This window comes from Argopecten irradians, chromosome 14, assembly GCF_041381155.1.
Source record: "Argopecten irradians isolate NY chromosome 14, Ai_NY, whole genome shotgun sequence".
NCBI classification, from domain to species: Eukaryota; Metazoa; Mollusca; class Bivalvia; order Pectinida; family Pectinidae; genus Argopecten; species Argopecten irradians.
The window spans coordinates 35,596,143-35,623,267 of NC_091147.1; the positions used below are offsets into that span (position 1 = coordinate 35,596,143).

The 27,125-nt window shown below is 35.6% G+C and overlaps 1 protein-coding gene across 1 annotated transcript; it reads right to left on the minus strand.

Moving 5' to 3' along the window:
• On the minus strand, positions 1-26,891 carry LOC138308280 (monocarboxylate transporter 12-like). The gene is made up of 9 exons (XM_069249271.1): positions 26,499-26,891; positions 10,362-10,591; positions 9,053-9,077; positions 8,846-8,964; positions 7,521-8,255; positions 6,618-6,668; positions 6,113-6,296; positions 4,524-4,562; positions 1-2,888 (listed from the first exon to the last, which is right to left on the minus strand). Exons 2-8 carry the CDS (start codon positions 10,582-10,584, stop codon positions 4,529-4,531), a joined length of 1,371 nt encoding a protein of 456 aa, XP_069105372.1. The 5' UTR covers positions 10,585-10,591; positions 26,499-26,891; the 3' UTR covers positions 1-2,888; positions 4,524-4,528.
• Between the last annotated feature and the right edge of the window lie 234 nt (positions 26,892-27,125).

The window sequence follows — 27,125 nt, forward strand, 5'->3', positions numbered from 1 at the left end:
TCTAAAAAAAGTCTTCATTTAACTTTATGGACAGTCATTTCGACGCTTGCATTGTCTGACATAGTACGATACATGTGAAGCGTAGAATAGATCCCGATTTCGACTACTGTACGATGTTTTACCTGCAATACAGCGGAAAAGAGAAAGAATTCTTCCCAAATAAGATCAAATTCATACAACAAATTTTCGTTTACACAATTCGGGGCGATACAAGCTGTGAAGCGACCAGTGTGCTCAATCTAAATTGGATTAAAATGCTAAATGTATTTTAAAAATATTTCCACGAAAGAAAAAAAATTAATTCCGCTGATTGTCAGGATTAGAGCAACAACTTTATGGCAGTATGTTTCATTGTTATAATCTCCTGAGGCTTGCCTACGTTAACCATTGCATTGATCGTTGCAGATTATACAAACATAGCGAATTCTCTGAATAATTTGAAATTCTATCAGTTACAAACAAATATTTATACAAGATATACATATTACACAACAAATCACACAAAAAAAATCTTGTAACCTTGTCTCTTTGTGAAGACAACAAATCGTATCATATAAAATCAAGTCGTACTTGTAATATTGCATGAGTGAGTCATATATTCGTATATACACATCATTGACGAAACAAAAATGATGTGAGAAACTTTGTAGTGTAAACGTGAAAATATATCAGAGGGAAACTCTCACAAATATCATTTGAAAGATCAATTTCCCACAACAATAATTTGCTGTTCTAAAAATACGCAAATACGTATATAATCATAATATCGAAACGTCAAAATAAAATCCATAATACAGTGAAACCAGCTTTAGAACGTGAAGATAAATTTTTGAAAAATCGCGTCACCTTTGTAATGAAAGGCGATGACGATTTGACAGAGATCTAGTGATCCAAATTTTTAATTTCATAAGTAAGTGACGTGAATAAATGATTATTTTAAGCATGACATATGGCTATACCTAACGACAGCTCATCTAAACAAAGACTTTCAAATTGATGAAAAACGCACATCAAAAAGCACACCCTAAACCAAATATCTTACAATGAGGGTGAAATAAACCGAAGAATACCAAAATATGTATATATAGGTTCTCGACTTATACTAAATTCGAAAACCATACATCGCAAAATCAGTCGATATTGACACTTTAACTTTCATCTGGGTTCGGGAGCATATTTATGATACAAATATGTATCATAAATATTTTTTAACAAAACCATAACAAAGGTTATTTAAAATCATAACATAGGCTATTTATCTATTGGATACATTGTTATCCTTGGTCTTTGCCTCAATTAGTACTAATGAACTTTGTAGATATGAAAATGTTATTTTTAACTATAAACTTTACCGTGCGTGCCATTTGCGGGTTCGTACCGTTTGTTCCGGTACGAATCTGTTGTATCTGACACGCTGTCCAAGCCGAACCGAACGGGTACAGGTGAAATATGACATTTTTCGTCAGAATTTCTTTTTGTTGCAAACAAGACGTAATACATGTATATTAGTTGAAATTTGATATATTATGCATTTCAATCCAATTTGAGACTTTTAGGTAATGTTCAATTCATTTGTTTTAAATTCGAAACATGTTTTTCATATCGGTGCCGCCATATTGGGGACTCGTTCTATCGGGTGATGCCGTATCAATGCAGTACAACTGGGACGATTCCACAAAAGGAACGCACGAATAGTCAATATTAAGCCTGGCTCCAGTGAGACTGGGGTCTATCTGATATCGGGTATTAATTGATAAAGGGCCACCACTAACCTCACTAATGTCAGAGTGTGACATGGTTATCAACATATTCTGATAAGATTGTGCAGTGATACTGAAATTTAGGTCATTTCATATGCATTGATAACGTACAAAAATTTATTGTTAAATATCGTTAGACAGATGATATTTTAGATATAATGCAATTGGTCCCAAATTTTCTCTCGGAGGTAATTTGATCCCGTTTCATCCATAATATGCATCTTTAGATTATTAGAAGATTAAACGGTTTATAAATATATTTTTTCAGTCTGGGGCGAGTTTCATGATCATAACTTATCTTTAAGGAAATCCGTCACTTAAAAGTTTCCATGGGAAACATCACAGATTTTAAAGAAAGCTCCTTAATTATGAGTCTTTCCTTAACTCATGTAATACTTTAATGCGTGTTCGTGAAACTGGACCGTTTCTGTATCCAACGTATGGATCAATCATTTTCTAATTCTTGGAAATTTCATTTTCCATGGTCTCCTATTCAGTAAAATTTGAACCGCGCCAGTTCAGAATGCTAGTTAATAACCTATACGGCATGTAAAGTGTTTCAGTCCTATTTATCCTCGACAAGACGTAGCGTAACTTATCACACAATAAACTCATGCAATATCACAGACTAATCCAACAGCCTTCCGTTTTTTCTTCTGAACTCAAATCAAGAAACACAAAGTCCGGAATGCTTCAATAAGTAAGGATAAGGTTACGACATAATGCTAACATGAATATTCACATCACAGTCTTCCCATAGCCAATCCTCATATCCATATAGTATGCCCTCATATCCATATAGTATGTCCTCATATCTATATATGTCATCATGACCCTCCAGTATGGAATCATATCCCAACAGTATGTTCTCGCATCCATAGAGTATGGCATCACATCCTGATCGTATGTCCTCATATCTCGATATTATGTCTTCATATCTCGATATTATGTCTTCATATCTCTATATTATGTCCTAATATCTCTTTAATTTGTATATATTTGTAATGTAAACGTAACAGTCTCGAATTCCAAATCCGCATTGACTAGCTACGATATGTCACTAAATATTAAACAAATATTCCTTCTCCAACTGCTGCTTGTCTTCAGATCGAGGTAACCATGGCATCCCTGAAAAAGAAAAAAATGAGCACCATAGCAACACTCGCCAGAAAAAAAAGTGTCTTTTATGCAGAGAAAAAAGTGCAGAGATAAATAACAAATAATCATTAAAGGGAAAAATCAAATCCAGTACTACGTATAGCAACCTCTGATGATTAGAGGGTTTGATCACTCTTGAAATAAGGGTGACAGGGTTAAAACAAGGACATGTGCCTACAGCATTACAGTTATTTCTGTTTTAGTTTAAAGCATAAAAAGTAAATAAGCGTAGAATTAATATAGCTTGAAAAAAATTATAGACTGTTTAGTGCGTTCTGGTAGGTGGCCCGTGCTGAGTATGATTTTCGACACTCACAATTCGTTTATATTTCTAATCCATACCTATCGAGAGGTCACACAATGTATTAAAAATAATTACGCGAAACTATCTGTCTCGTTGAACATTTTTGTTGTTATTTTATTTTTATTTTTGAAATCTACTTAAGATGAATTACCAGAGTGTGGTACAGGCAACTAAATGTATGTGTGATAATTGTGTTACTTTTCCTCTAATTGCAGCATAAATAAAATAAAATATTTTATAAAACCATGGATATTGGAGGTGTTAATGATGCCAAGCTTGGTGAATATCAGACATGTAGTTTTAGAGAAATGAATCAAAAACAAAAACAGATTCATGCAGCACATGGGTGTGTTGCGGTCCTGATGATGTATGTATGTATTCTGACTTTTTCGAGTTTGGTGCTAATCTAACGGATAACGTTTCAGAAACCAAACCAAACGCAAAACTTTGAAGTCAAATGTTAGTGCCGTCAATCTCTCCCGGGGTTCATTGCGGTCCCCTCATTCAGGGGACCGCATTGAACTCTAGGAGAAATTACAGAAAAATAACACCACAGTCTCGTCTTCGCGACGTTCGTCGTGGGCGACATAAAAGTGTGCCGGATTCACGTTTTTATGATTCAACCTCAGATTTCAGATGCAATTAATGACTTGGAAAGAAGAGAGGGAAATAACGTGTGCTTTTCTAGATGATATTTAGTATATAAATACATCTACTATAATACGACACATAAATAACACACATCTGCAGTCAGAAATGATAATACAACATCAAACTATATGTGGGTTAGTGCGTTAGTGATTTATCGTCTGCATGACTACGCCTATTAATTTATAAACAAATAATGTAAGGCACATTCAAATATAATTTCTATAGCGTTAACTTTGTGTAATACCGAAGAATTGAATCAAAAATTGATTGCAATAAATATGTGTCTTCTAAGATTGCTTTCTTTTAAAGTGATCTTATTTTAATTATTTTAACTCAAATGAGACTGCGCAAAAAAGGTGTTTGGCATTTTCGCTATTATTAGAGTTCGCAATTCGTTGGCTAACATAGTTCAAAATCAATATTTCGGTAAATTGTTATTTCGCACTAATAATGCTGTCAGTATGTTTGAAGACTGTGATGATGTTTCAAACAAATAACAAAAGAAAACGGAAAAGTGTGAATAAAGATAGTAGTGAAAATAACGGAACGGCAAAAACACGTAAATGTATACACTACACAGGCTTACAACATCGATCTTGACAAGATCCGAAATATTGACAATATCCATGGTTACAAGGGAGATAACCTACCATTATTATGGTTTCTCATTCGCTTCGCCATTTTCATGTCTGAAAGTAGACATTTGTTTTGTTAAGAATCATGTCGGATTATCAACACGATGAAGTTTTATTATAACATTTCTGTTCGTACTGAAATGCTGCGTCGCCATTATTTATTTTGTTTGTTATAAAAAAGAAACTTTGATGATTAATCGTTAAATGATAAAGCAATAAAAATTTGATTCATACAATTCATTATAATTATCATTATAGCTATTCATTAAAATAATTAACGTAACGATTACGCAGATTACGCATACTGATGGGGTGCCTATAAAGATCGAAACGAAACCGAAACGAAACGTTTTCGTTTTTGTTCTTTTCGTTTTGTTTTGTTTTCGTTTCGCATTTTACAAGTACTCTATACTGATGACTTTAATTTTGTAAACTAACTAAGAGTGCCTGCATTTCTGTGTCAGTGTGTACAAGCGTCAAAGTGACTTGATAAGCTTCAGTGTGTGCAAGACCCTATGCGAAGATTTTTTGTTGAAAAGTAGGTTTATTGTATGGTGATCATTCGCTTAGCAGTGGAGAGTTTTGAAGGACGTTCTCAGTTTGGGTAAAAGCCGTAGTATATATACCCATTGGCTCATACTGAACTGCCCGTGTAGGCTTCAAATTTGTCAACCAGTATTACATAGCTAGATGCATTTGATCATACATCTCAGTTTCGTAATTTCTGCGATTTTAAGTTAAGCACTTTTATCAGGTCAACGTTTGCCCAAGAGTAAGGAATACACGTGGAACATGTCGTATGACTTTACCTTAAATAATTTGCTGTTGACATTTGCCGTTGACATTTGCCACATTTGCCGTTGCTATTTGCCGTTGCTATTTGCCTTTGCCATTAAATCGTTTATCAGTCACTATCGGTTATATGTTTTGCCTTTATCTAGGGATTCCTTGTTATCCTTGGGCTTATTATCACAGCCATGAACTGATCCACAATTGAGCCTTATTAGATCTACTGTGATGTACATTAGCATATAGATGACCAAACAACTTGTCTCATCTGTTGCTACACACAGGGCCTTCATGTTTACTATAACATAGTCTTAATGTGAACATATATAACGACAGTGATAGTAGCCCCTGGAATATCGAGGTTGCTTTAGGAAAATCGTTATCATGCGCCATTGTAATCACCGCTTATTAGTACGACAAAATTAGTGACGTCTACACATCTTTTTATGTAAGACGGGGCGATTATATCTACAAGAATTTAGGTGAATTGGTGTTTTCAAAGAGGCAACTACATCTCCCCCATGTCAATGAAAGCAAGGATACACTCTTGTGAAATGCTGGGTTTACCAGTCCTGTTCACGATAATGGTTATTAATAGATTCTGGATTAAAGATATACTTCTAATGGAGGCTAGATTTGACAGTGGTTAATACCCCTATACCATCTTGCTGCCACTTTCTGTCCGAAGCGGAAGTGACGTCATACAGCCAGAGCGAGGTTAGGAAGGTTACATCAGTGCACGGGAGGCACGGAAACAAAACAAATTATCTATTTACCTTATTTGTCACACCAAACACAACCACGTGACCACTTACACGAAGACAGCCTTTTCGTTAAGGTTAATTCCCTTCTCGTTGTTACTATCGTCTAACATAGCAACGAGGGGAACTTTCTGTTCGCTTGACGGTCTTTCCTCGCGCTCTTTGCCCATTGTCAAATAACCGCACTTTTGATATTTGAATAGCATCATTATGATGGAGCTCCATAGGAGACACGAACCTGATGAAAGAATAAAGCACAATTGTAAATATCCAAATAATTATCCAACAGTTACGGAAAGATAAAAGAAAATCTTCAAAGAAATCATACGGCAAACCATATCATTTGAACTCAATGAAATATGTTGGAGTTGAACACTTGTTACCTCAGTATGTTGTGGTATTCATCATTTTCGGTTGTCTAGTTAATAATAAAGCTGTAGGATACATCCATTCCATATTTCATTTACTAAATATTCACGTCATTTTTGCTGTTAGGGTAAATATTAATAAAAATATTCCGCCATATAGAGTTTTTAATGTAATTTAAAGGTTCACTTACCAGCCAGGTAAAAAACATATTTAAACTCATTCTCCTCTTGTACCAACAGACCTGAAATTGAATAGGTTGACTATGAAGTATATTCATCACAATTCCACTTTAGAACGTTTTTATTAATCCCATCCGCACGTAGACGTGAGGACAAGTTTTAAAAATGTACTTGTAGCTACAAACTCGAGTATTAATACTTAAATAGTTTTCTATACTAGTGTGCTTTTCTCTGGACTATAATAATAATATAGACTCTTTCATATATGGATATGAAGGATAGGGATACTCTACCCGAGGGTCACAAAATGTAGTAAAACCCTCGGCAAGTCTCGGGTTGCAATATTTTGTGATCCCGAGGGTAGAACATCCCTAACCTTCATATCCACTTAAGAGTATTTTTCTTTCATACCTTGACGTTTTATTGCAATTTTACAACTATAAAATCCCGACATTTTGAAATAAATTCGAAAAAATCCAAGACTGGAAGTCAATTTTCTATACATGAATAATTACGTGATATTTTCAACACAAATTCCGTTGTTTGCATCTTTTATAGTAAAACCAGTCATATTTGTGAAAATAATGTTAAAATTTTACAGAGGAAATAGGGATTTTGTTGACGCTGTGACGTCGAGAGGCTTTATTGCATGGGTAGCCATGCAATACAGCCTCAGGCGGCATGAGTGTATTGCCCTAGACCAGCCAGTATTACACTAGTAGGTATGAAAGAAATATGCATATGGCATCTTAAAAGTTTAAATATCACCTTATATTTGCGAGTTACTATGTTATAACGATTAAAATACAGAAATCAGATATAAATCATCTAAATATCAAAGACGTATGTTAAAACAAGTTTCCTTTCGAATGCGCCCTTCTTTCGAACCTTAATGCGAGGTCAAACAAACATACCTGCTGCGGGTCCGCCCATTAGCGATCCAAGGGCGATCATGAATGACAGGTAACCGTTGCCCATGGCAATGTACTCTGGACCTACAAGTTCACGTGCTGCTTGTGACAGAAAAGTTGTCCAATAACCACTGTAGAATCCGAACAGTAGAGTATAGCCTATCTGTCCAGCGAAGTCTTCAAACAATAGCGGACAAATCCCAGTCACTACCACACCTAGTCCCACAGAACACAACAATGACGTCATATCGTCCAGAGTACTGTTGTTGCCCATGAATGCAAATATCATACGCGACGTAAAGCTGGACATACCAACGCACGCGATGAGGAAACTTGAGAGTCCGAAGTCAGTACCCTGCTCCAGTGAGTAAGACGGCAGGTACATATAAATTATTGTGGACCCAAAGCTCCAGAATAAGTTAGCGATGCACAAACCCAGGAATATAACGTTCCGTAGCGGAACACACGAAAGTAGGGGCATTAAATGCATTTCTTTTGCGTTCTTGGCGGGCTTCATCAGCGCACCGCACACACAAATGTTTAGAGCACACCCTGCTAACATCCAAAGGGTGCCCCTCCATGCCATGTACTCGAGCATGTTACGTATGACAATTGGGAATGTGATCATCCCAGCACCAACCCCTCCTAGCACTACACTCAGGGCCTCAAACCGACCCTCATAAAAATGCTGCTCCACGATCATGATAGAAGGGGTACAAGCCAGGCCGAAGCCGATTCCTGAAACAAAAGATAATTAGTGGGGAAAATCTTGAATTACAGAAACGCGACGTCTCAAACAGAGACAAAAATGAGACAAGTGGGCAAAGTGAATTTGTGCACAAGGCAAAATAAATCTTCTTAAAGTGTTAAGATTAGACATAGAAAGAAATTAACAAGTAAAAGAAATCTTGGGATCTTTAACTACGCAAATAGAAGACAAATTAAGATCAGATACAGTTAATTTCTACATTCAGTTACTGATTAATTTTCTTATTTTTATTTGTAACACATACCAATTGAAGTGATTCAATTCAAAGTTTCTAAATCAAATTAAAGACTTTCAGTCCACATCTCTTAACACGGTAAAGCAGTTCAACGAAGGATTTAATACAATGCACCTAAAGCAGTGTGGAAAATTTCACTAAAGCAGTGGATAGGATGTCATTGTAGAAAGTATTAATTTAATGGCGATATGAATGACCTGAGTATGTTGCTATCACTATGAAGACAAACAACACTAGATCAACAATTTCTAGTATCTGTATATGAACGGAGTGGTCAGTGTTATTAAAGGATGAGCCCGAGGATTGGTGGTGTGAAATGTTTACCTGTGAGTACTCCATAGGTCAAGTACACCTGATAAAGGTCAGTGACCACCATTCCCAGAGCGAGGCCGGTTGCTGATAATACTCCGCCAAGCATCACACTGATACGGCAGCCAAACGACCTTCATAAAAGCCATCGCATCACTACGCTACAAACAAAATAGTACTTCATAAAACATCGCTTCACACTACACTACAACAAAATAGTACTTCATAAAACATCGCATCACTACACCTACAACAAAATAGTATTCATACTTCAACAACCATTCGCTTAACCTACAACAAAATAGTATTTCATAAAACATCGCTTCACATACTACAACTACAACAAATATACTCAAATCAAAAACATCGCTACACCTCACACACCTACAAAATAGTATTCATAAAACATCGCTCACTACACCTACAACAAAATAGTACTTTCATAAAACATCGCTTCACTACACCTACAACAAAATAGTACTTCATTAAACATCGCATCACTACACCTACAACAAAATAGTACTTCATAAAACATCGCTTCACTACACCTACAACAAAATAGTATTTCATAAAACATCGCTTCACTATACCTACAACAAAATAGTATTCAGAATACATCGCATCACTACGCCTACAACAAAATAGTACTTTATAAAACATCGCATCACTACGCCTACAACAAAATAGTACTTTATAAAACATCGCATCACTACGCCAACAACAAAATAGTACTTCATAAATACGCCTACTCAAAATACAACGCATTACAATGCCTTCTACAAAATAGTACTTCATAAAATATCGCATCACTAAGCCTAAAACAAAATAGAACTTCACAAAACATCGCTTCATAATGACGATTTTCATTCAACGAACGTCAGCAAGTAACTTAATTGTTCTGTGGACGTTTGAATTAACTTATTTGGGATGGTGTCGATCTAATATTTCAACTATTCAATGAACGCCAGTAATAAACTTAATTGCAATTATGGTGATTTACCATTCCATGAACGCCAGCAAGAAACTTACTTGTGTTGGAAGCGATCTACTATTCTATGAACGCTAGAAATAAACTTACATGGGAAAATGACAGTGTACCATTCTATCAACGCCAAAATTAAAATATTTGGGGTGATAGCGATCCACCATTCAATGAACGGCAGAAATATTCTTACTTAGGATAAATCCAAGAAAAAGCCTATATGCATTTGCAATGAAAGCGATCTATCATTCTGTGAACGCCAGAAATACACTTGGGATGAAAGCTATCTAGCATTCAATAAACATTACCTGGATGATGACAATCTACTATTCAATGAACGCCAGAAAGAAACGAATTTACGAATTAAACTTACATGGGATGAAAAACGATCAAGCATTCAATGAATGCCAAATATTAACGGACATTTGTACGTAATGAAACAATTGTAAATCCAAAAAAAGGCCGATTAATCGTTCTGCCGATGCAAAATAATTAACCAAAAGGGCGATCACACCTTCTTTACATGTGAACTCCAGAAATGTTACTTACTTGTCAGGGCAGTGACATATAAGAGAATAGAGCCTGCCCATGACGTGTCGAAGTGGTCGTGCTCAAAGACTTGTTGGAAAACGTGGTGAAATATTCCGAGACTGTATGTAATTCCACATATAATAAACTGGACAAAGAAGGCAGCTACAACAACTACCCACTTTCGGGCTCCTTCCTCCTCCCGGTGCATCTTGGCTTTATTATCCCAGGCTACAGTGATCATCTAGGACCTGTAAAATATAAAGTATATATCGGTTGATATTATCTCTTTTTCCGGTTAATATCACATCATATTCACCAACGCAAAAGTCCATAATTGTATATTATTTAACAATACTAGTAGGCGACACCTAAAAGATGTCACAGATGAAATACAATAAAGCAGGAAAGATAAATCTTGAATTCAACCCTATAAGATAATCCTCATTCATCATTTTGTGGCAGCAAATTAGCTTATCTGTGCCAGTATTAACTACAAGAATTAGACAAGAAATATACCATGGATGCAATATAAGTACAAAGGGTGAGAACTCCATAGCAGATACGTTTTCTTAATTTGCTTAAAGAGTATGTATACGAGACTTTTTCTCCTGCAGCTAGCTATGTCGGAATGCAATTACATGTACCACATTATGCTTTGCTGAATTTCAGCATTGTTTGTCCATCAGTTAAATAATTCCCAGACGAAACATTAACTTGCAAGTTCCAAGATGAAGAATATGTACAGTGGTCATGTATTCTAAGGTTAGCTGTATTTTTTTTTTTTTTTTTGGGGGGGGGGGGGGATTCGGACTGTGTATTCTCTACGACTCCTGACGTGTAACGGATCTCCCTTTGATCTCTAGTAAACATATCAGTGGCTTAATTATCAAGACTTAATGATCTTGGAACAGCAAACAGATAAGACATATTTATGTTATAAAAGTGGTAGTTTCTGGTCCTGCTTAGCGTTCTGCCGTTCAGTCTAAAGGGAGTGGGACGACTGGTTTGTCCAATGTCAGTATAATAATTAATCAACCGGCAAACCGGATGCCCAACTACTCTGAACGAAGAAACGCTAAGCAGGAGCAAAAACGTTTATAATATGAAATTACATGCGTTCCTTTTAAAAACGAGTATGGAATAATGTTTAAAATGCTGAAATAAGTAACAAGTAAAATTGCTACGAAGTAAGAATGAATGTGAGTTTTTAGGTGACAGTCTGTCTGTTTTTTATACGAGCTAGACGCTCAACATTTTAAAAGTTTTGAAAATATATCATCTTGCTACAAAGACGAAAAGATATAGAAATCGATCAAAGTTTCTACATACAATCTTTTAATTTTTTTTTTTTTTTTTTACAAAATTTTATTATAATATTCATTTGTAAACAATGCAAATATGTTAATGAAATAATCATTACATTAATAAATATTTCAATCATGTATGGCAACATGAGACAATTTGCAGAATTTTGTTACTTCAAATATTTAGGGCAAAATAGACAAATATCAATAAATAAATCGTCGGACACCTTGACCACTTGTGTCATCATAAATAAATAACACAGTTTTGTCCCTATGGTTTCTGGCAATGTTGAATTATCAGTTCCATCCTAATTTACATAACTATCATCGCCATCGTATGGAGTATCGAGTAGCATACCACTGCCAATAGTCAATGAATTATTGTAATAAATAGGACTTGCAATGGTTGAAAGGACTTTAAACGCCGACATATTGTACGATTTATATAGGTTATTAACTGCAGGGAGACCCCTGGATCGTAAGAAGATTACAACATCCGCACGCAACGTAATCTCAGGGAGATTTGCAGTGTGACAATATTTCTTTTACACTTGTACAGCAGGATATAATTCAGCTGATACAAATAACCTAGCAATAATCATACAGCGCGTTCCAATCACGGACGTTCGTACCGTTGCATTCGCAGTATCTGTAATGGCCGAACCGGTAGATCCAAGATGGCGGACCCGATGTATTACATTTGTCATCGGAATTTTATTTTTGTTAAAAAGATGACGCAAAATATTCATATTCATTTAATTGATTTTTTATGTATTTCAATCCATTGCGAAACCTTTTAGGTGCTGTTTTTACTTCCTTAACGCTGCTAAGATAGCAAATAAATAGTTTTTGAAATCGAAGCGAATCTTTCACATTGGTGCCGCCATATTGGAAAATTCCAAACGCGTTACGTTAGGTGGTTATTAATTCAGTACAACTGGTACGAACTGTAAAGGGAACGTACGGATATTCTATCATCAAATAGCTAGACAGACCTTGAACTCCCTTACAAGGTCCGGGCAGCCGATTAATATACGTATATTTTAGTGTAAAGTCCTTAATGAACCCTGCCAAAAAAATGCTGTAAGAGATTGTTCGATTAAAAATATGCATAAACTACTTGTCTTTGTCCAAAGATACAAAAAAAAAACAGACAATCACTTGTGTTAACATGGATGGGTTTTAAATCAAACGAATGTTCGCGGTAATGTGAATGTTTGTAACAGATTACATTGAATTATAAATACACGTACGAACTGTTGATGGCACCAGCTCATTCAACCCTGCAAACACACTTCGGCTCTTCCAAATCAAAGACTAGACCAGTCCATTTTGAAATTATGGGGGTGAATGAGTTAAAGTGTCATACATTAAGTCTGGTGATATTTCACATGAAGGAAAAATAACGCCTTCGGTGTCGAACGCCTCCACATAACCTTAACTTACGTGATATAATTTACAATCACCATATAAATTTGCATGCCATAAGGACTCGATTTGTGTAATTTTGTGAAGTCATTGCGCTTAGCACCCCATCGACAAGAATAAAATCACGAAATCCATTAAATATTGCTATTCGATTGTTTTCTACAATTTTACATAATGCTAAAATCAAATTCAAATAGCACGTTTCCGTCTATATATGCGTTTTTCTTTATTCCTATATGGTATTTTTTACCAGAATTCGAACCACGTCATTTGCTTGTGAGTCTTTTTCTTTGAACTTTATCAAAGACAAGTATAGGGGTAAATCGTCTTAAACATCTTACACTATTATTCATTCGTGGACACTGTTGGAACTACTTTAAAGAAATGCAATTTATGTGGATTAAACTGTTTCAAGTTAGGAGAAAACAGAAAACGAAAAAAACCCAAAATGTCAATTTTCAGAAATAATTATCTAGACTATTGTATCATTCTTCTTAACTATATGACTACAACCATTATCAATATAAAGCACACAAAATATTTTCGAAAACCTGATCGAGATACCTCGTCGAACTTTACTTTCGAATACAGTGTACATGTGTACATGAAATGCTCGTCGTGTTGAAACTTAGTTTTCGTTTTTTGATGAACGTGCGCGTGAATGCACGAACATAAAAGCAACGAATTTTGTTTTTAAATTTTTGTCACTTATATATTGTAACATCAACTGACCACGAATATTTCTATCCACGAAATTATACCAAAACTCCAGACCACAATAGAAAGTACACACACATATTTCATGTTAAACAGTAACATCAGTACACAATATTGAGATTTAACAAAATAACACCTACATGTTTTTCGGCCATGGTGTGATGTCTATCGCTGTAGAATCCGACAGAGGTTTTAGCCACAGGAGACAGTCGATACACAATGATCATGAGAGACACACAAGTACAAACTACCCTGTTATCTGAACGAAGCTGTCACCCCAGTATCAGCTGTATAACTGCCAAATTCGACCTATTTTGAGCCCATGAGCAATACACATAAAACTGAAAACTTATACTTACATCGCAAATTGTAATGACTGTAGAATTTGTGTTTACGCCGTCCCTATAACTTTTTGAGGATAGAAATTGAAAAGGACTCCACATTTATTTTCAAATAGCCCACCAGTTACGTAAAGGGATACAATGTATATCATTTTATCTGAGAAGGACACCATTTATGGAACACCCATGAGCAAAAGCCTGACGTATATCAAAATATTCACGGCCTAATACACTCACTCAACAATGCATATAACGAATTCTGTCTAAAATCGAAAACTGCGTGTATACAATCCACCCCGAAAGTTACTGAAGTAAGTTTATATGTAGCAGATACACAAATACTGTTTTATGTAAAACAGAACGAAATAGACATTCCTGGAGTCTGACACGCGTGCATCAATACCATTATATTCCAGTTGTCGGACAAGAAACCGATTGAAACCCTTGAGATCAAACAAAAGGCAATGTTGTCTCGTGGTCTATCGAGGATGCGACAGGAAATGTTATTGGTGAGCTGACATTAAACCACAATCCTCTGAAGGTACTAATCTAAAAATACTTAATACCACTGGGATTGATATATTCTTTATAAATGTCATTTTTAATATGACACGTGACATTTGTTAAGTTCAGCATCCCGAATGACCTTGGCCTAAATAGGGATCGCGAGATCAGGGGCATGCATGTTCAACACCAGGCTCCGATAAACCTGTATGAATAGTGGACCGTGTGTGTATAAGATAGACAGTCACACAAGAGAAATCGATTGTTATCTAATATACCTCAATATATACTATCCTAATCTAGGATAATGCAAAATTCACGTCAAAAATATGATGTCAAAATTACCGAATGGCCAGACTAATCGATGACAAATATTACTTAACCCTCGTCGTTCTAGGATCTCGAATAACTATTGCAACGAATTATCAAGACCCTGTGTCTTAGAACAATAGAGATTTTCACGTATCACAATGATTTTGCTATATGAAATACACGATGCTGTCGTCATTGTTTAAAACCACTTGACCTAACGACTGTGGAAACTGATTCTCTTCGTCGATTGATGGACTAAAGCTTCGCCTGTTCAAGGACTTTGACCCAATGTAACAAATTGTCGTGTACGTGTGTGAGCGTCATCGGTATCGCAAAGCCCACACATAGTAATCACGTATAGCTATGTATGGAGTACTTTTACATCAATGATAAATAATATATAGGAGTATTCAGGTCTCATTGTATATTAGGTTATCGGGATTGTGTCATCGCGTCCGGGAATTGAAGACGGTTCAGACGAAGATCTAAGGTAGTAACATGTAGGGCCAAGAGGCTGGTTCATGTCTCTGGTTCTCTGGTATTTAAGTCTCAGTTTAAATTGACTACTAAAAGTAATTTTGATTTGAGTATTACAAAGTTCTCTCCCCAAACGCAACATCTCGGAGAAATTCGACATTTCCGAAGATTGCCGGAAATCTCCGGTTGAAGTTGCGATTGGTTATCCCCCCTGTGGTTGGTTGTGACGTCATTATTTTATTTGCGAAACTCAAGACGTTTTCTCTGAAAAAGTATATATGACCTATGCTCAAAAACACACGATGTCACCCAAAATCAATATCTGGCGAAAATAAGACTCTGTAAATTATGCAGAATGCAGTTGTACGTGTCGCCATGACACTCACAACAGAACAATTTCGTGCTTTTATTAACTGACCTTGACCGTTGACTTTTCGTCTTGAAAAACATCCCGAATCTAGCACTTCGTTGCTGCATAATGACTCAATCACGACATCTCGGAGAAGTTGTGATTGACTATATTGACTGTGTCGATTGTCGCAGATGTTACCATGGCAACCGTGACCTTCAGGACTTGCAATTTTTAAAAGCCAACCGATTTGGAACATTTTCGACATTTCGTCGGACGAACCAGCGATTTCATCGATTAATTGTATCTGTCGATACCTTGCATTAGAAGACAGGAAATAGGCTAGCATTGGTTTAACATTTTTCGTTCACGTGTACATAGCTCATTAGCCGAAAGATGGCATCAAGCATTTGTAAGTCATCCACGAACTCGTGAGCAATGCCTGATAGTTAAATCAATGTATTACGCGCCCTTGTCCTACTTGTCGGAGAAAGTGGTCTTGGGACGATGCCATCAACAGTCCAACAGTCTGTTTGTAAACGCTGAAGCAACATTTCTGACAAGGATTCATGACCGCATACCGCTGTCGACACTTCAACATACAGGGATTTGAACAGACTTCGTGCATTATCTGCTGGCAAGACCTATAGATATAGGTTCTACCAACTCCATTATGTAAAGAAATTCTCCCACTGATATAGGTTCTACCAACTCCATTATGTAAAGAGCAGACGGTGTAACATGTCCACGGGACAGATTTGAAATATGATGTCTGATTGTCAGTCGATCCTACGGCGCAGTGGTCTAATTGTGTCAATAAACACACAATCAACAATGAAATTGATCATATGAGCGTGGAGGCGTATAATATAATACAATGGAAAATAAACAAATCACGAATTACCGTAGTTTTCATAGGATGCTCTCAGTACGTTGCACACACAATTTTAATTGAAAATTGTTTTGCCGTGCGGGTAAAATTTTACACATGATTTAAAAACTATGAAACGGCCAGATGAGCTATAAAAATACAATTCGTGTAATTTCAATACATTTTCAACAAAGACAAAATGCCAGAAACGTTGCCATCCATCGGCCGGACATATTTCCAACTGCGACACTCAACTAGAAATTGTCTGACCGTCGATAAGAGAGCTATGTCTAACGGCGATAAACGGTCAGAAATCGTGTGTTCGTCGGCCAGAGCTATCTCCGACGACGTCAAATGCATAAAGTCAAAAGCCGACGCTGCCCAGATCGCTGTGACGACTAAAGCTACATTATGTCTGATAACAAAATTCGTCGCTGATTGCCGACCAGTGCTACTGATGACTGCGACGATCAACACTCAAACATCGTTTGCTCGGCGACTATACACTAATTGTTTCTCGTTGAAAAAAAAACAAAACAAAAAAACATCTCTCTTACGTCGTATCAACTAGTTTGATACAGCCTTCGAAATATATTTTATTACAAGCTTAAGTAATTAAACATTGCCCATAAACCACACGTTTACACAACACGATTATCTCCCTTTGTAAAATATCGCGCCTGTCTCACCCACACAGATATGGTAATTTCTTCTGCAGCTCAAACATTCATAGAATATACACAAAGATGTGGCAGTAAATCCAACATTACGAGACAAATATTTATGAATCGAGACAGACGATATGCATATAATGTTATATTATCTACTTATATGAAAACACTGAATATTTAGGAAACAGTATATCAAGAGATATTGATTCATCTGATATTTATTATTTTTTGTCATTTTAAAAATGTATGAAATATGGTTTACTGATACAGTGATACATTGTTTTAGATATATTAGTACAAGATATATGTTTCTTTTAACACTACCAGCAAAAATCGGAAATATATTATTGAAAATATATCATTAATCTACATTTAAAAAATTACTGAAACATATAAATTATGGCTAGCATTCTATTGGTTAAATATTCGAGTCACTTTCTGATATAAGAACAATTAAAGAATATATTAAAATACCATATGTTTATTTCATCAATTCAGTCTCTATCAGTGTTTTTTCTCTCTTTGTTTGAGAGTGTATCAGATATTTACAGAGTGAAACGAAGGGAAGTAACTCTGAAATAGGTCAGAACACACGAAATCACAATGCACACATTTTGTATACATGCATAATACATGTGTTTATTTTAGAGATGAATGTTAATTTTACTGAGTATTTTGATAAGCTACCCAGTTTTTATCACAGACATTTGATTTTTTTTAAATGTAGCCTATACAGATATTAGACTACTATATAGTGTTCGGTACATGTACCTTACTAATTAACGAAAGACCCACGCATACAATGTAGACTATTTAAATACATGGTTTAAATAGTATCACATTTGTAATACAATGTTTAAATACAATGTAGAATATTTGAATACATTGTTTGAATAGTATCACATGTTTATATACAATGTTGAATATTTGAATACATTGTTTACAAGTATCATATTTGTAATACATATTATAATATCATATGACATCTATATTGATGCAGAAATGACCATCTACACTTTACGTAGAATGTGTAATTGTAATTATAAATAATTGAATGTGTATTCGACTGGTAGTCACAACTGGCATAAACTACATGTACAGCATATCACATGTGCAGTACCATACACAAAAGCGAAGTGAACTATATACATCTAGAATTGTAGAAACATGTATACATATACTTATTACATATTGTAGCCCTTGGGTCCATGTTAGGTTCAATTTGGGTCTCGCTACTGTTGTAACAGGAAAGATATTTCACTTCTGACTAAGTGAAATATCTTTTCCGCTTTGATAGTAGCTGGGGTAGGGCCTGGACAATAAAAAGTACCCCTTCACTGATACATTGCAACATATTGTGATACCTATTAAAGTAAACTAACATTTCTTTTAAATAATAGGCATTCCCCTGGGCTGGGGTATGATCAATACACACATACAGGTATGTAGGATGGTGTACGGTAGGGGTTACCGTAGGGTGAGTAAGCTAAATACGATCATCTGGACCCGGGGGCAAAACAGCTAAATACACACTTTTATATACAGTATACACAGCAAATTAACATAAAATTGTAAACACTTCGCAAGCTTGTCATGCACTCGTCAAACACCGTCCCTAAATAACTCGATTTGTGAATAAAGTAAGAAGAGAACTTAAAATGAAATGACGCGGGTTACGGCTGTTAAATCTAATACGGATACACCGAACCATACGTACACAGGCATATGAACAAAGGCGAACCACCATTACTGAAAAGCGTTTCTTACCGTTTTCGTGATGAAGAGGGCTTCGTTGTCAATTCCCCATCGTGAAGGGCAAAGTTTTATATACCATGCACTAGTCGGTAAGGCTGTGCCAAACCAGTACACTCCATTTGACAGCGAACAGCTGATTTAGATGAGACTCACTAGGTCAAATTACGATATACTGGCAAGGTCACGTGGTAGCTTTGTTTACATCACAGGGCTCTGCTATAAATAGATTTATGACGTACACGATATCTATCGATCGAGATTGTCCTTTTGTATAACTGTACGGTGTGTCCAATATCTGAGCAAAAATGGAAGGATTTGTATATTGTGAGTATGTAAGCGATATATAGTAGAATTCATATTGAATAATATTTACAATTTATTGGATCAAATGTAGCTCTAGGAAAAAAAAAGATAAATAAAACATAAAAAAATAAGATAAAAAATATATATATTAGTTATTAATACTACAACAACGTTTAAAAAACATATTTACCTATTACTTAAAGATACGTTTTAATTTCATAGACAATAAATAGATATATCTTAAAACTGAAAATTTGCAGGTTAAAACATTCGCGTTTACTTCATGGACAAAGTTAGACCAGAAATATATATAATATGTATATATGTTTCTGGTTAGACGTGTACGTTACTTACATGTGTACTTGGTTAAGATAAAAAAAAAATTCTTTCAAATGGTGAAATGAAGGCCGATAAACAGGGTTATAGCACATATGCAACTTTATGGAGGAAAAAAATACATATTTTTTAATTTTGATCTCAGTCGATTTTTAAAACTTGCATTATCAGCTTTAAATCACATATATTCTAACAAAAAAGACGGAACTGTAGGCTAATGATCTTTTGATTTCCTACTGTAATTATACACGTTACAATGCAAAAGGAATTAGCATTTATTTTAATTAGACCTACATACATACGATATAACTGAACAGTGAACCAATTAACGAAGTAAAAATTCCTAAGTGCAATACACAACGAGATTATACATATGTGTTACCTCTTGGCAAATTTCCAATTTACCTACATAATGTAGCTAATTAAACGTATATGACGTATTTGATTATTATATATACATACATTTTGTATACAAGCCTACTGTATTTGATATTGCCTCAATCGCAACCATATAATGATGGAAACATCTGGATCACAATTAACTTATATACATGTATGTATATCAAGTGGTTGTTATTATTCCTTAGGACCACGGTATCCTCGGTACTCCAGGGGTTAATATCACTGACGTAATATCCATCCCTGGACTATCGAGCTCATAGTTAAACTTCAAGCCAACAAAGTCATTCACAGTCAACCTTATTCAATAGTCCTCTGATATACACCAAAGAATTATATTATCTGTGCCTTTTATTGCCTCTAGATTTACCGTGAGATAGTCCAGGGGTGGATATAACGTCAGTGATAGTAACCCCTGGAGTATCGAGGTACCCTGGAGTACCGCGGTAGCTGATTCAAAACGAAATTCTCGATCCCTGTCTACAAGTTGTTTTTATGCTAATATTAACGGTTTGTGCTGTATTTTTTAAGCAGGACTGCTAGCATTCGCATTAATTCCATCTGTCAGTGTTTAAATTTTATGTTAAGAACATGTATACATAATGACATACACGCTTAAAGCATTGAAACAAAACAACTCTAGATAGATCTCGTCACAACAAATACAACTATAGACAGATCTCGTCATAACAAAACAACTCCACATAGATCTCGTCACAACAAAACAACTCCAGATAGATCTCTCAATCAAAACAACTCCACAATGAACAACAAAACAACTACTAGATAGATCTCGTCACAACAAAACCACTCCAGATAGATCTCGTCACAACAAAACAACTCCAGATAGATCTCGTCACAACAAAACAACTCCAGATAGATTTCGTCACAACAAAACAACTCCAGATATAGATCTCGTAACAACAAAACAACTCTAGATAGATCTCGTCACAACAAAAACAACTCTCAACAAGATAGATCTCGTCACAAAAAAACAGTTGTAGACAGATCTCGTCACAACAAAACAATCTAAGTCAGATCTCTTCACAACAAATCAACTCTAGATACATCTCGTCTCCATACCTTCGCTTTACATATATGCGTGTTCATTACAAATTACGTTCAGAGGTTTATCATATCTTCTTTTATATACATTAAGCTATTAAAAAGTAGTGTGGTAATATGTTATCTTTTGTAAAAAAAAAGTAATATGATAGCATATATCCGTCATTGGCTTTATACTTATGTATATACATTGCAGTTAAAATTCAATAAAGGTGTATTTTTATCTCTGAAATACGTGTGCTCAATGAGTATTACAAAAGAAGATGTAGATCTACACGGAGGTCAGAAAATGGGTCAACTCGAGTCTGTGTTACGATGTAAAGGAATATCTGAAAGGTTCATAACAAACTCAATGCATGTATATTATATAATCGCTATGGAAGACATACAATTGCAGCATACTGTGTACCATATACTTGCAATGGTCACTTGTAACTGGCTGACCACTGTACTCGCAGCCTCGATACTGCAGGGGTTACGATCACATACGATCTCTACACCCCTGGACTCATCCTCGATACTCCAGGGGTTCCGATCACTTACGATCTCTACACCCCTGGACAATCTCATAGTAAAACTGGAGACAACAGAACAGAACAGGTAATTTAGTCCTTTGATGTACATCAAAAGAGCCGTATAACGGTACACTGTGGTTGACTGTGTGGCTTTGAAGCTGGGCATCGCTCTCTCTGTAGTCTTCAAAGGAATTCTTTATAGGCTTGTGATTGGTCAGATATTTTCTTCTGAACTGCCTTCTGTTTTACTATGAGATAGTCCAGGGGTGGACATATAACGTCAGTTATGGTAACCCCTGGAGTATCGAGGATGCTGTATTCGAAGACACAACACACTTTTTAAACAGAAAGCTAACCAGTGTATACGTATTTGTGTAAGATGGCTAGATGAAACTTGGGGTACTAAAATGTATAAGAACGTCATAACTAAAATTCGATCACATTACGGACCTCCCCTAAATAACATAGCATAAGACTATTTATATATCTGCCTACGTATACGACTTATGATTATCAAATGCTTGTAAATGTACAAATTGTAAGAGTTAAAATCTGACATGAACTTCGAAATCAGAACCCAATGATTAAAGTGGTTAATCAATACAAGAATACAAACCTGTCGTGTCGCACATCCGACATTTTTCTTTGTGTAGCCGCCATTTTATTCATTTATTGCAATCAGTGGTCAGATATGCTTCTTTATAGTTTAAACTACTTCAACCTTGGTTAGTCAAGCGATCGAAGTTTAAACATAGTGGCTTGGCTATGTGTGGTTTACAAGCGGTTCTTTCATTGGAATTTAATTTAGTATTATAAATAGGAATTCTGTGTTGATACATGTATTCCGAATCTAATCAATTTGCCCGATATCGATTTGTAATTTTGAAAGACTTTAAAATAGTTTCTCAAGTCTACTCCAGCAATTTTTACTAGGAATCTCAATATTTAACATTATACACGTATTTTGGTTTTCTGGACTGTAAACTGTAAATTATCAAATTGTTTATAATTGTTTTTATCTTCTTGTGATAGTGAAATACTGCTTTACTAAACTACTATAATTCCACTTCTCTAAAGAAAGCATCAAACCCCTGTGCACGTACAAATGTAAACACAGTGCGTCGATGGTTTACCACAAAAGTTCAGCACGTTCGAACCGTAGTGTTATTACATTTAGTTGAGTACCTTAAACTTTGAAAAATAACAAACTTGAAAAATAACATTTCTTTTCATTACGATTTCAAAATTATCAAACTGGTTTTATATTACATTAAGAAATTCAAGGCAGTTTCAGTTAAAGTAAATTTGTATGTACATTAATTACACAAAGTTTTATGTTAAATATGAACTTTGATTTACTTGAGAAGACTTTATACAAAGAGTAGAATAGAAAAAAACCCGAACTGTTGTACATTTAACAAAGGACACTCGACTGATCTTCGACGACAAGTGCTCACTTGCAAAGTTTAAAAGAATAAAATTAGCATATTTTATTCACAATAAAAATGTCGAATTTTGTGTTTTGTGTATACGAGTGGTTGTCGGGTTTATGTACAGCTATCAGGTTAATTTCTTCAGGGTAAAGACTATAACCCGTATTTGATTATGTAATACTTTTAAAACATGCTATAGACTATTACATTCAAAGCCAATGTCACGTGTATTATAAAAGCATTGTAGCTTAAAAAAGCTCAATTTGAAAATGACAATAATTGGAATGTTTCCCCATGATGTGCCAGGTTCTTTTGGTAGAGGATAGCAAGAGTACCCAGATAAAACCATCGACCAGCAACCCAGAGGTGGAGAGCTTGTGGTAATATGTCGGGACACCTGAACCACTCGGTCACCGCGGCCCCTAATTGATAAATATGGATATACAATGTAGCTTAAGACCTGTGTTACATTCGTTGTATTAATTAAATAGGCCTGATATATCTATCTAATTTTACAAGTACTCAATGCATGCCCTAGTTTCGTTTGTAAAACACTGAAAACAACACCGGAAGTACGATTAGGATTCACATGATTTCGTGAATCAGACAGAAGATCAAAGGTCATGGGGCTAAGATGTTGCATCATATACAACTGGCTGAATGACCCATGGTGACCGAGCATCCCATGGTACAACCCTAGACTACTCATAGACCGAGGCATCCTCGATACTCCAGGGGTTCCGATCACTTACTATCTCTACACCCCTAGACTATCTCATAGTAAAACTGGAAGCAACATAAAAGGTAATTTAGTCCTTTGATATACACCGAAATATATATGAATGGAAAAGTGGCCATACAAGAGCATTCGAAACTCATCGGCGAATCGATTATCACCTGCGTATTTCCGCGATAACACCCGATGAGTCCAGGATGATACAAGAGTACACGGAGCTTTAAGAGATCATTCACAAAGCTGATTGTACGTACACATGTATATTATTTGTATGTGCACGGGGCATCTGGAAAGCTACACAGGACGTGACTGCTCTAATTGTTACATCTCATGCATGTGCTATCAAAGCAGAATAATCACGCGCACGTGTTATACAATGCACTTACATGAACTCTGTGCTATCTGCATCATATATGTCATGTTTGATATCCGATGTACAATTTGACGTCACACACTGTCCCGCAATCCAGTGCATTATTCATATAGGTTATGGAAACTAGCGAAGTCGGCATAGTACGGGCACACTGAAGCGCCATAATTTTATATGCTTGTCTTAGATGCTTGACTGCACGCAGTTGGCAATTATGAGAGTATAAATGCGAAATGGACAGCGGCAAATTTAACGAAGCGTGCTTCCATGATATTAATGCTGAATTTGCATTGCTGCTGTCCAATTGGAAATCATACTTCCATGCTATTAACAAGTCATTATCTACAAGGATTGAACAGTCATTTGAACAGTCATTTTGCGTGATCACTGGCACAAAATGATGACGTTACAATGATAATGACGTAGAAATAAGTAGATGACAGTTCATGCATTGGTGAATGCCAACTGTATTTAGTAAATTTACATAGCGGGTTATAGTCAAAATGTTTGCGTAATTTTGAATTGACCAAACATCAGACATCAGAACGGAGTTCTCAGTTGTGTTGACCTGATATATCGCATTTTAATTGATCAGAGTTAATTCCCTTCGTTCCACTCCGTCAGTAGTTTGTATCGCGGTAACTGCACAATTAGCAAGACCCTAAGGGTCGGGGATGCTACCATCGGATCTTAGGTATTTGTAACTCCTGTTGGTCAGATTAAGACAAATCCATCAGTGTGTTACTACGTGAACAACAAGAAGATAGAAGTAAGTCTGGTATCTGTTTTTGTAGGCTTAACGTAAGTTTACATTTAATCGCTATGGTTGTCAACTGTTATAAAGATTGGGCGTCCATGGGTGCACAGGCACTTGTGATATATGATATATATGTAATGTAATGTATACAGCAGATCATATCCCTTTATATTACAAGCCCCTGTATTTTAGTGATACTATGCTTGTTTTAGCATAAAACATGTATGAAGGTTACAAATATTAAAAAAAATCATTAAATTATGTACATCTCGAGGCCTATACATCCATATGTATCTATTTAGAAATATCTCGATAACAAACATAAACAATTTATCATTTATATATATCGAGAACGAAACTCGAATATTTTATTTTTTTAAAGTACACGGATCATTTGTCATTGACAAAGTCATTAATTCTAATATGTAACATATAAGTATCTGACATTTCATTAACCGCTATAGAGGTATCATGTTTTGACATGCTCTCACGTCAATATCTGGCACAATTTATATTTGTCCTGTTGTGGTAGAAATTGATATATAATTAAATGTTTTTCCTGTGAAATGTATCCTCAGTGTATATGCTAGTTAAACACACTTATTAACGCACATGTGTGATATTTGTGTGAACACAAACTCGTCACACAGATATATACACAGGGACCTGGCACGAATTTCAAACAGAATATCTATCATAAATACTCATTTACTTAAATATTCAGCATATACCAATATATAAAGCAGGGACCAAACAATTATAAACAGTAAATACATATGTACATATAATCAAAATTAAGTCACATCCTTGTATCCATAACAATGTTTTTCAAACGTTTTAGGGATATTAATAAAATTGAATCGAGAACTGTCGGATTCCTGTGGTATATTCACTATCTAACGGGCCCATGTGATAGATACACAGTTTATTGAGTCACTGCGATGTATTCAATAATTACTGAGTCCTGTTGTACATATTCACTTATTCTCAAGTCCCTGCAGTAGATCCACGAATTATCAGGTCCCTGTGCTATATACACTAATTATCATGTCCCTGTGGTAGATTCGTCACTCAATGCTCGTGTCTTTGTAGTAATATCGTTAATTATCGGGCCCCTGTGTTTGATTTTTAAAAACAATTTTCATGTCTCTGTCGTATATTCACAAATTGAGGTCCATATGTGTTAGACCCATTGCTATTCAGACCCCTGTGGCAAATTCGCTATAACTACCGGGTTCCTGTCCTTGATTTACCGATATCCAGGCCCCTGTGATAGATTCACTATAATTGTCGAGTCCCTGTGATAAGCGTTTACCATACCTCAAACACGACAACGTGTTATATTGAACTGATAGTCGTCGAACAAAGGCTAGAAATAAAACATAGTGTATACTAGGCATAGGGTGAATTTGAACCGGAACAAAAGAATACGGACACCTGTTTCATTAATATATACTTTACGTGGTACCATATGTACCTATTCGTGTATACATGTAATATAAATATACATACCCGAACCATGCTATCTCAGTCTGATGTAACGCTGTTTATAAATCCCAGTAGTTATATATATCGCACTCCAACATATTATAAAATGTACACGTGGTTTAACATCACGAGTATACACACATACACGTATGGCACACCTTCGATCAAAGACACGTGTAGCGGTACATGTACACCATAACATCCAAATGTACCGGTGTACTATAGTAAGACCGTTATGAACGTTCAAAATCCATACATCTCAGGTATACCCGTTGTCTAGTTCGCAGACACATGGAGCTGTGTATTAAATTGCCATTCAGCGACAACACTTGTTTAAATATACATGTACATATCGTGACGTGTAGCACAGCTGTATACACGGAAATGGTTGTATTTGTGTATATCACTGCACACGCGTTTGTACTCTACCAGTTTAAATGTACTTTGATCGAGTGTGTGTGTATTCTTGTGTATAAATGTTGTAATTGAAAGAAATATTGCGAAATATTCCTGATTTTAAATGTTTCTCATATCGCCGATCAGTTTTGATTGGTTGTACTATGTAATATTTTTTTAGAATAACCCTTTAAGACACGTATACTTGAACAAAATTAACCATATACACGTAGGCTTATTTTTAAGCTTGAATTG

What these genes read in the sequence shown, in the direction of transcription:
- LOC138308280 (XM_069249271.1), bottom strand. Translation starts at nt 10,584, where the DNA reads ATGATCACTGTAGCCTGGGATAATAAAGCCAAGATGCACCGGGAGGAG. An exon ending in ATATGTCACTGCCCTGACAA is followed by an intron (nt 9,078 to 10,361) that starts GTAAGTAACATT and finishes ATTTTGTTGTAG; the next exon opens with GTGTAGTGATGCGATGTTTT. An exon ending in AACGAAAAGGCTGTCTTCGT is followed by an intron (nt 4,563 to 6,112) that starts GTAAGTGGTCAC and finishes GTCTACTTTCAG; the next exon opens with ACATGAAAATGGCGAAGCGA.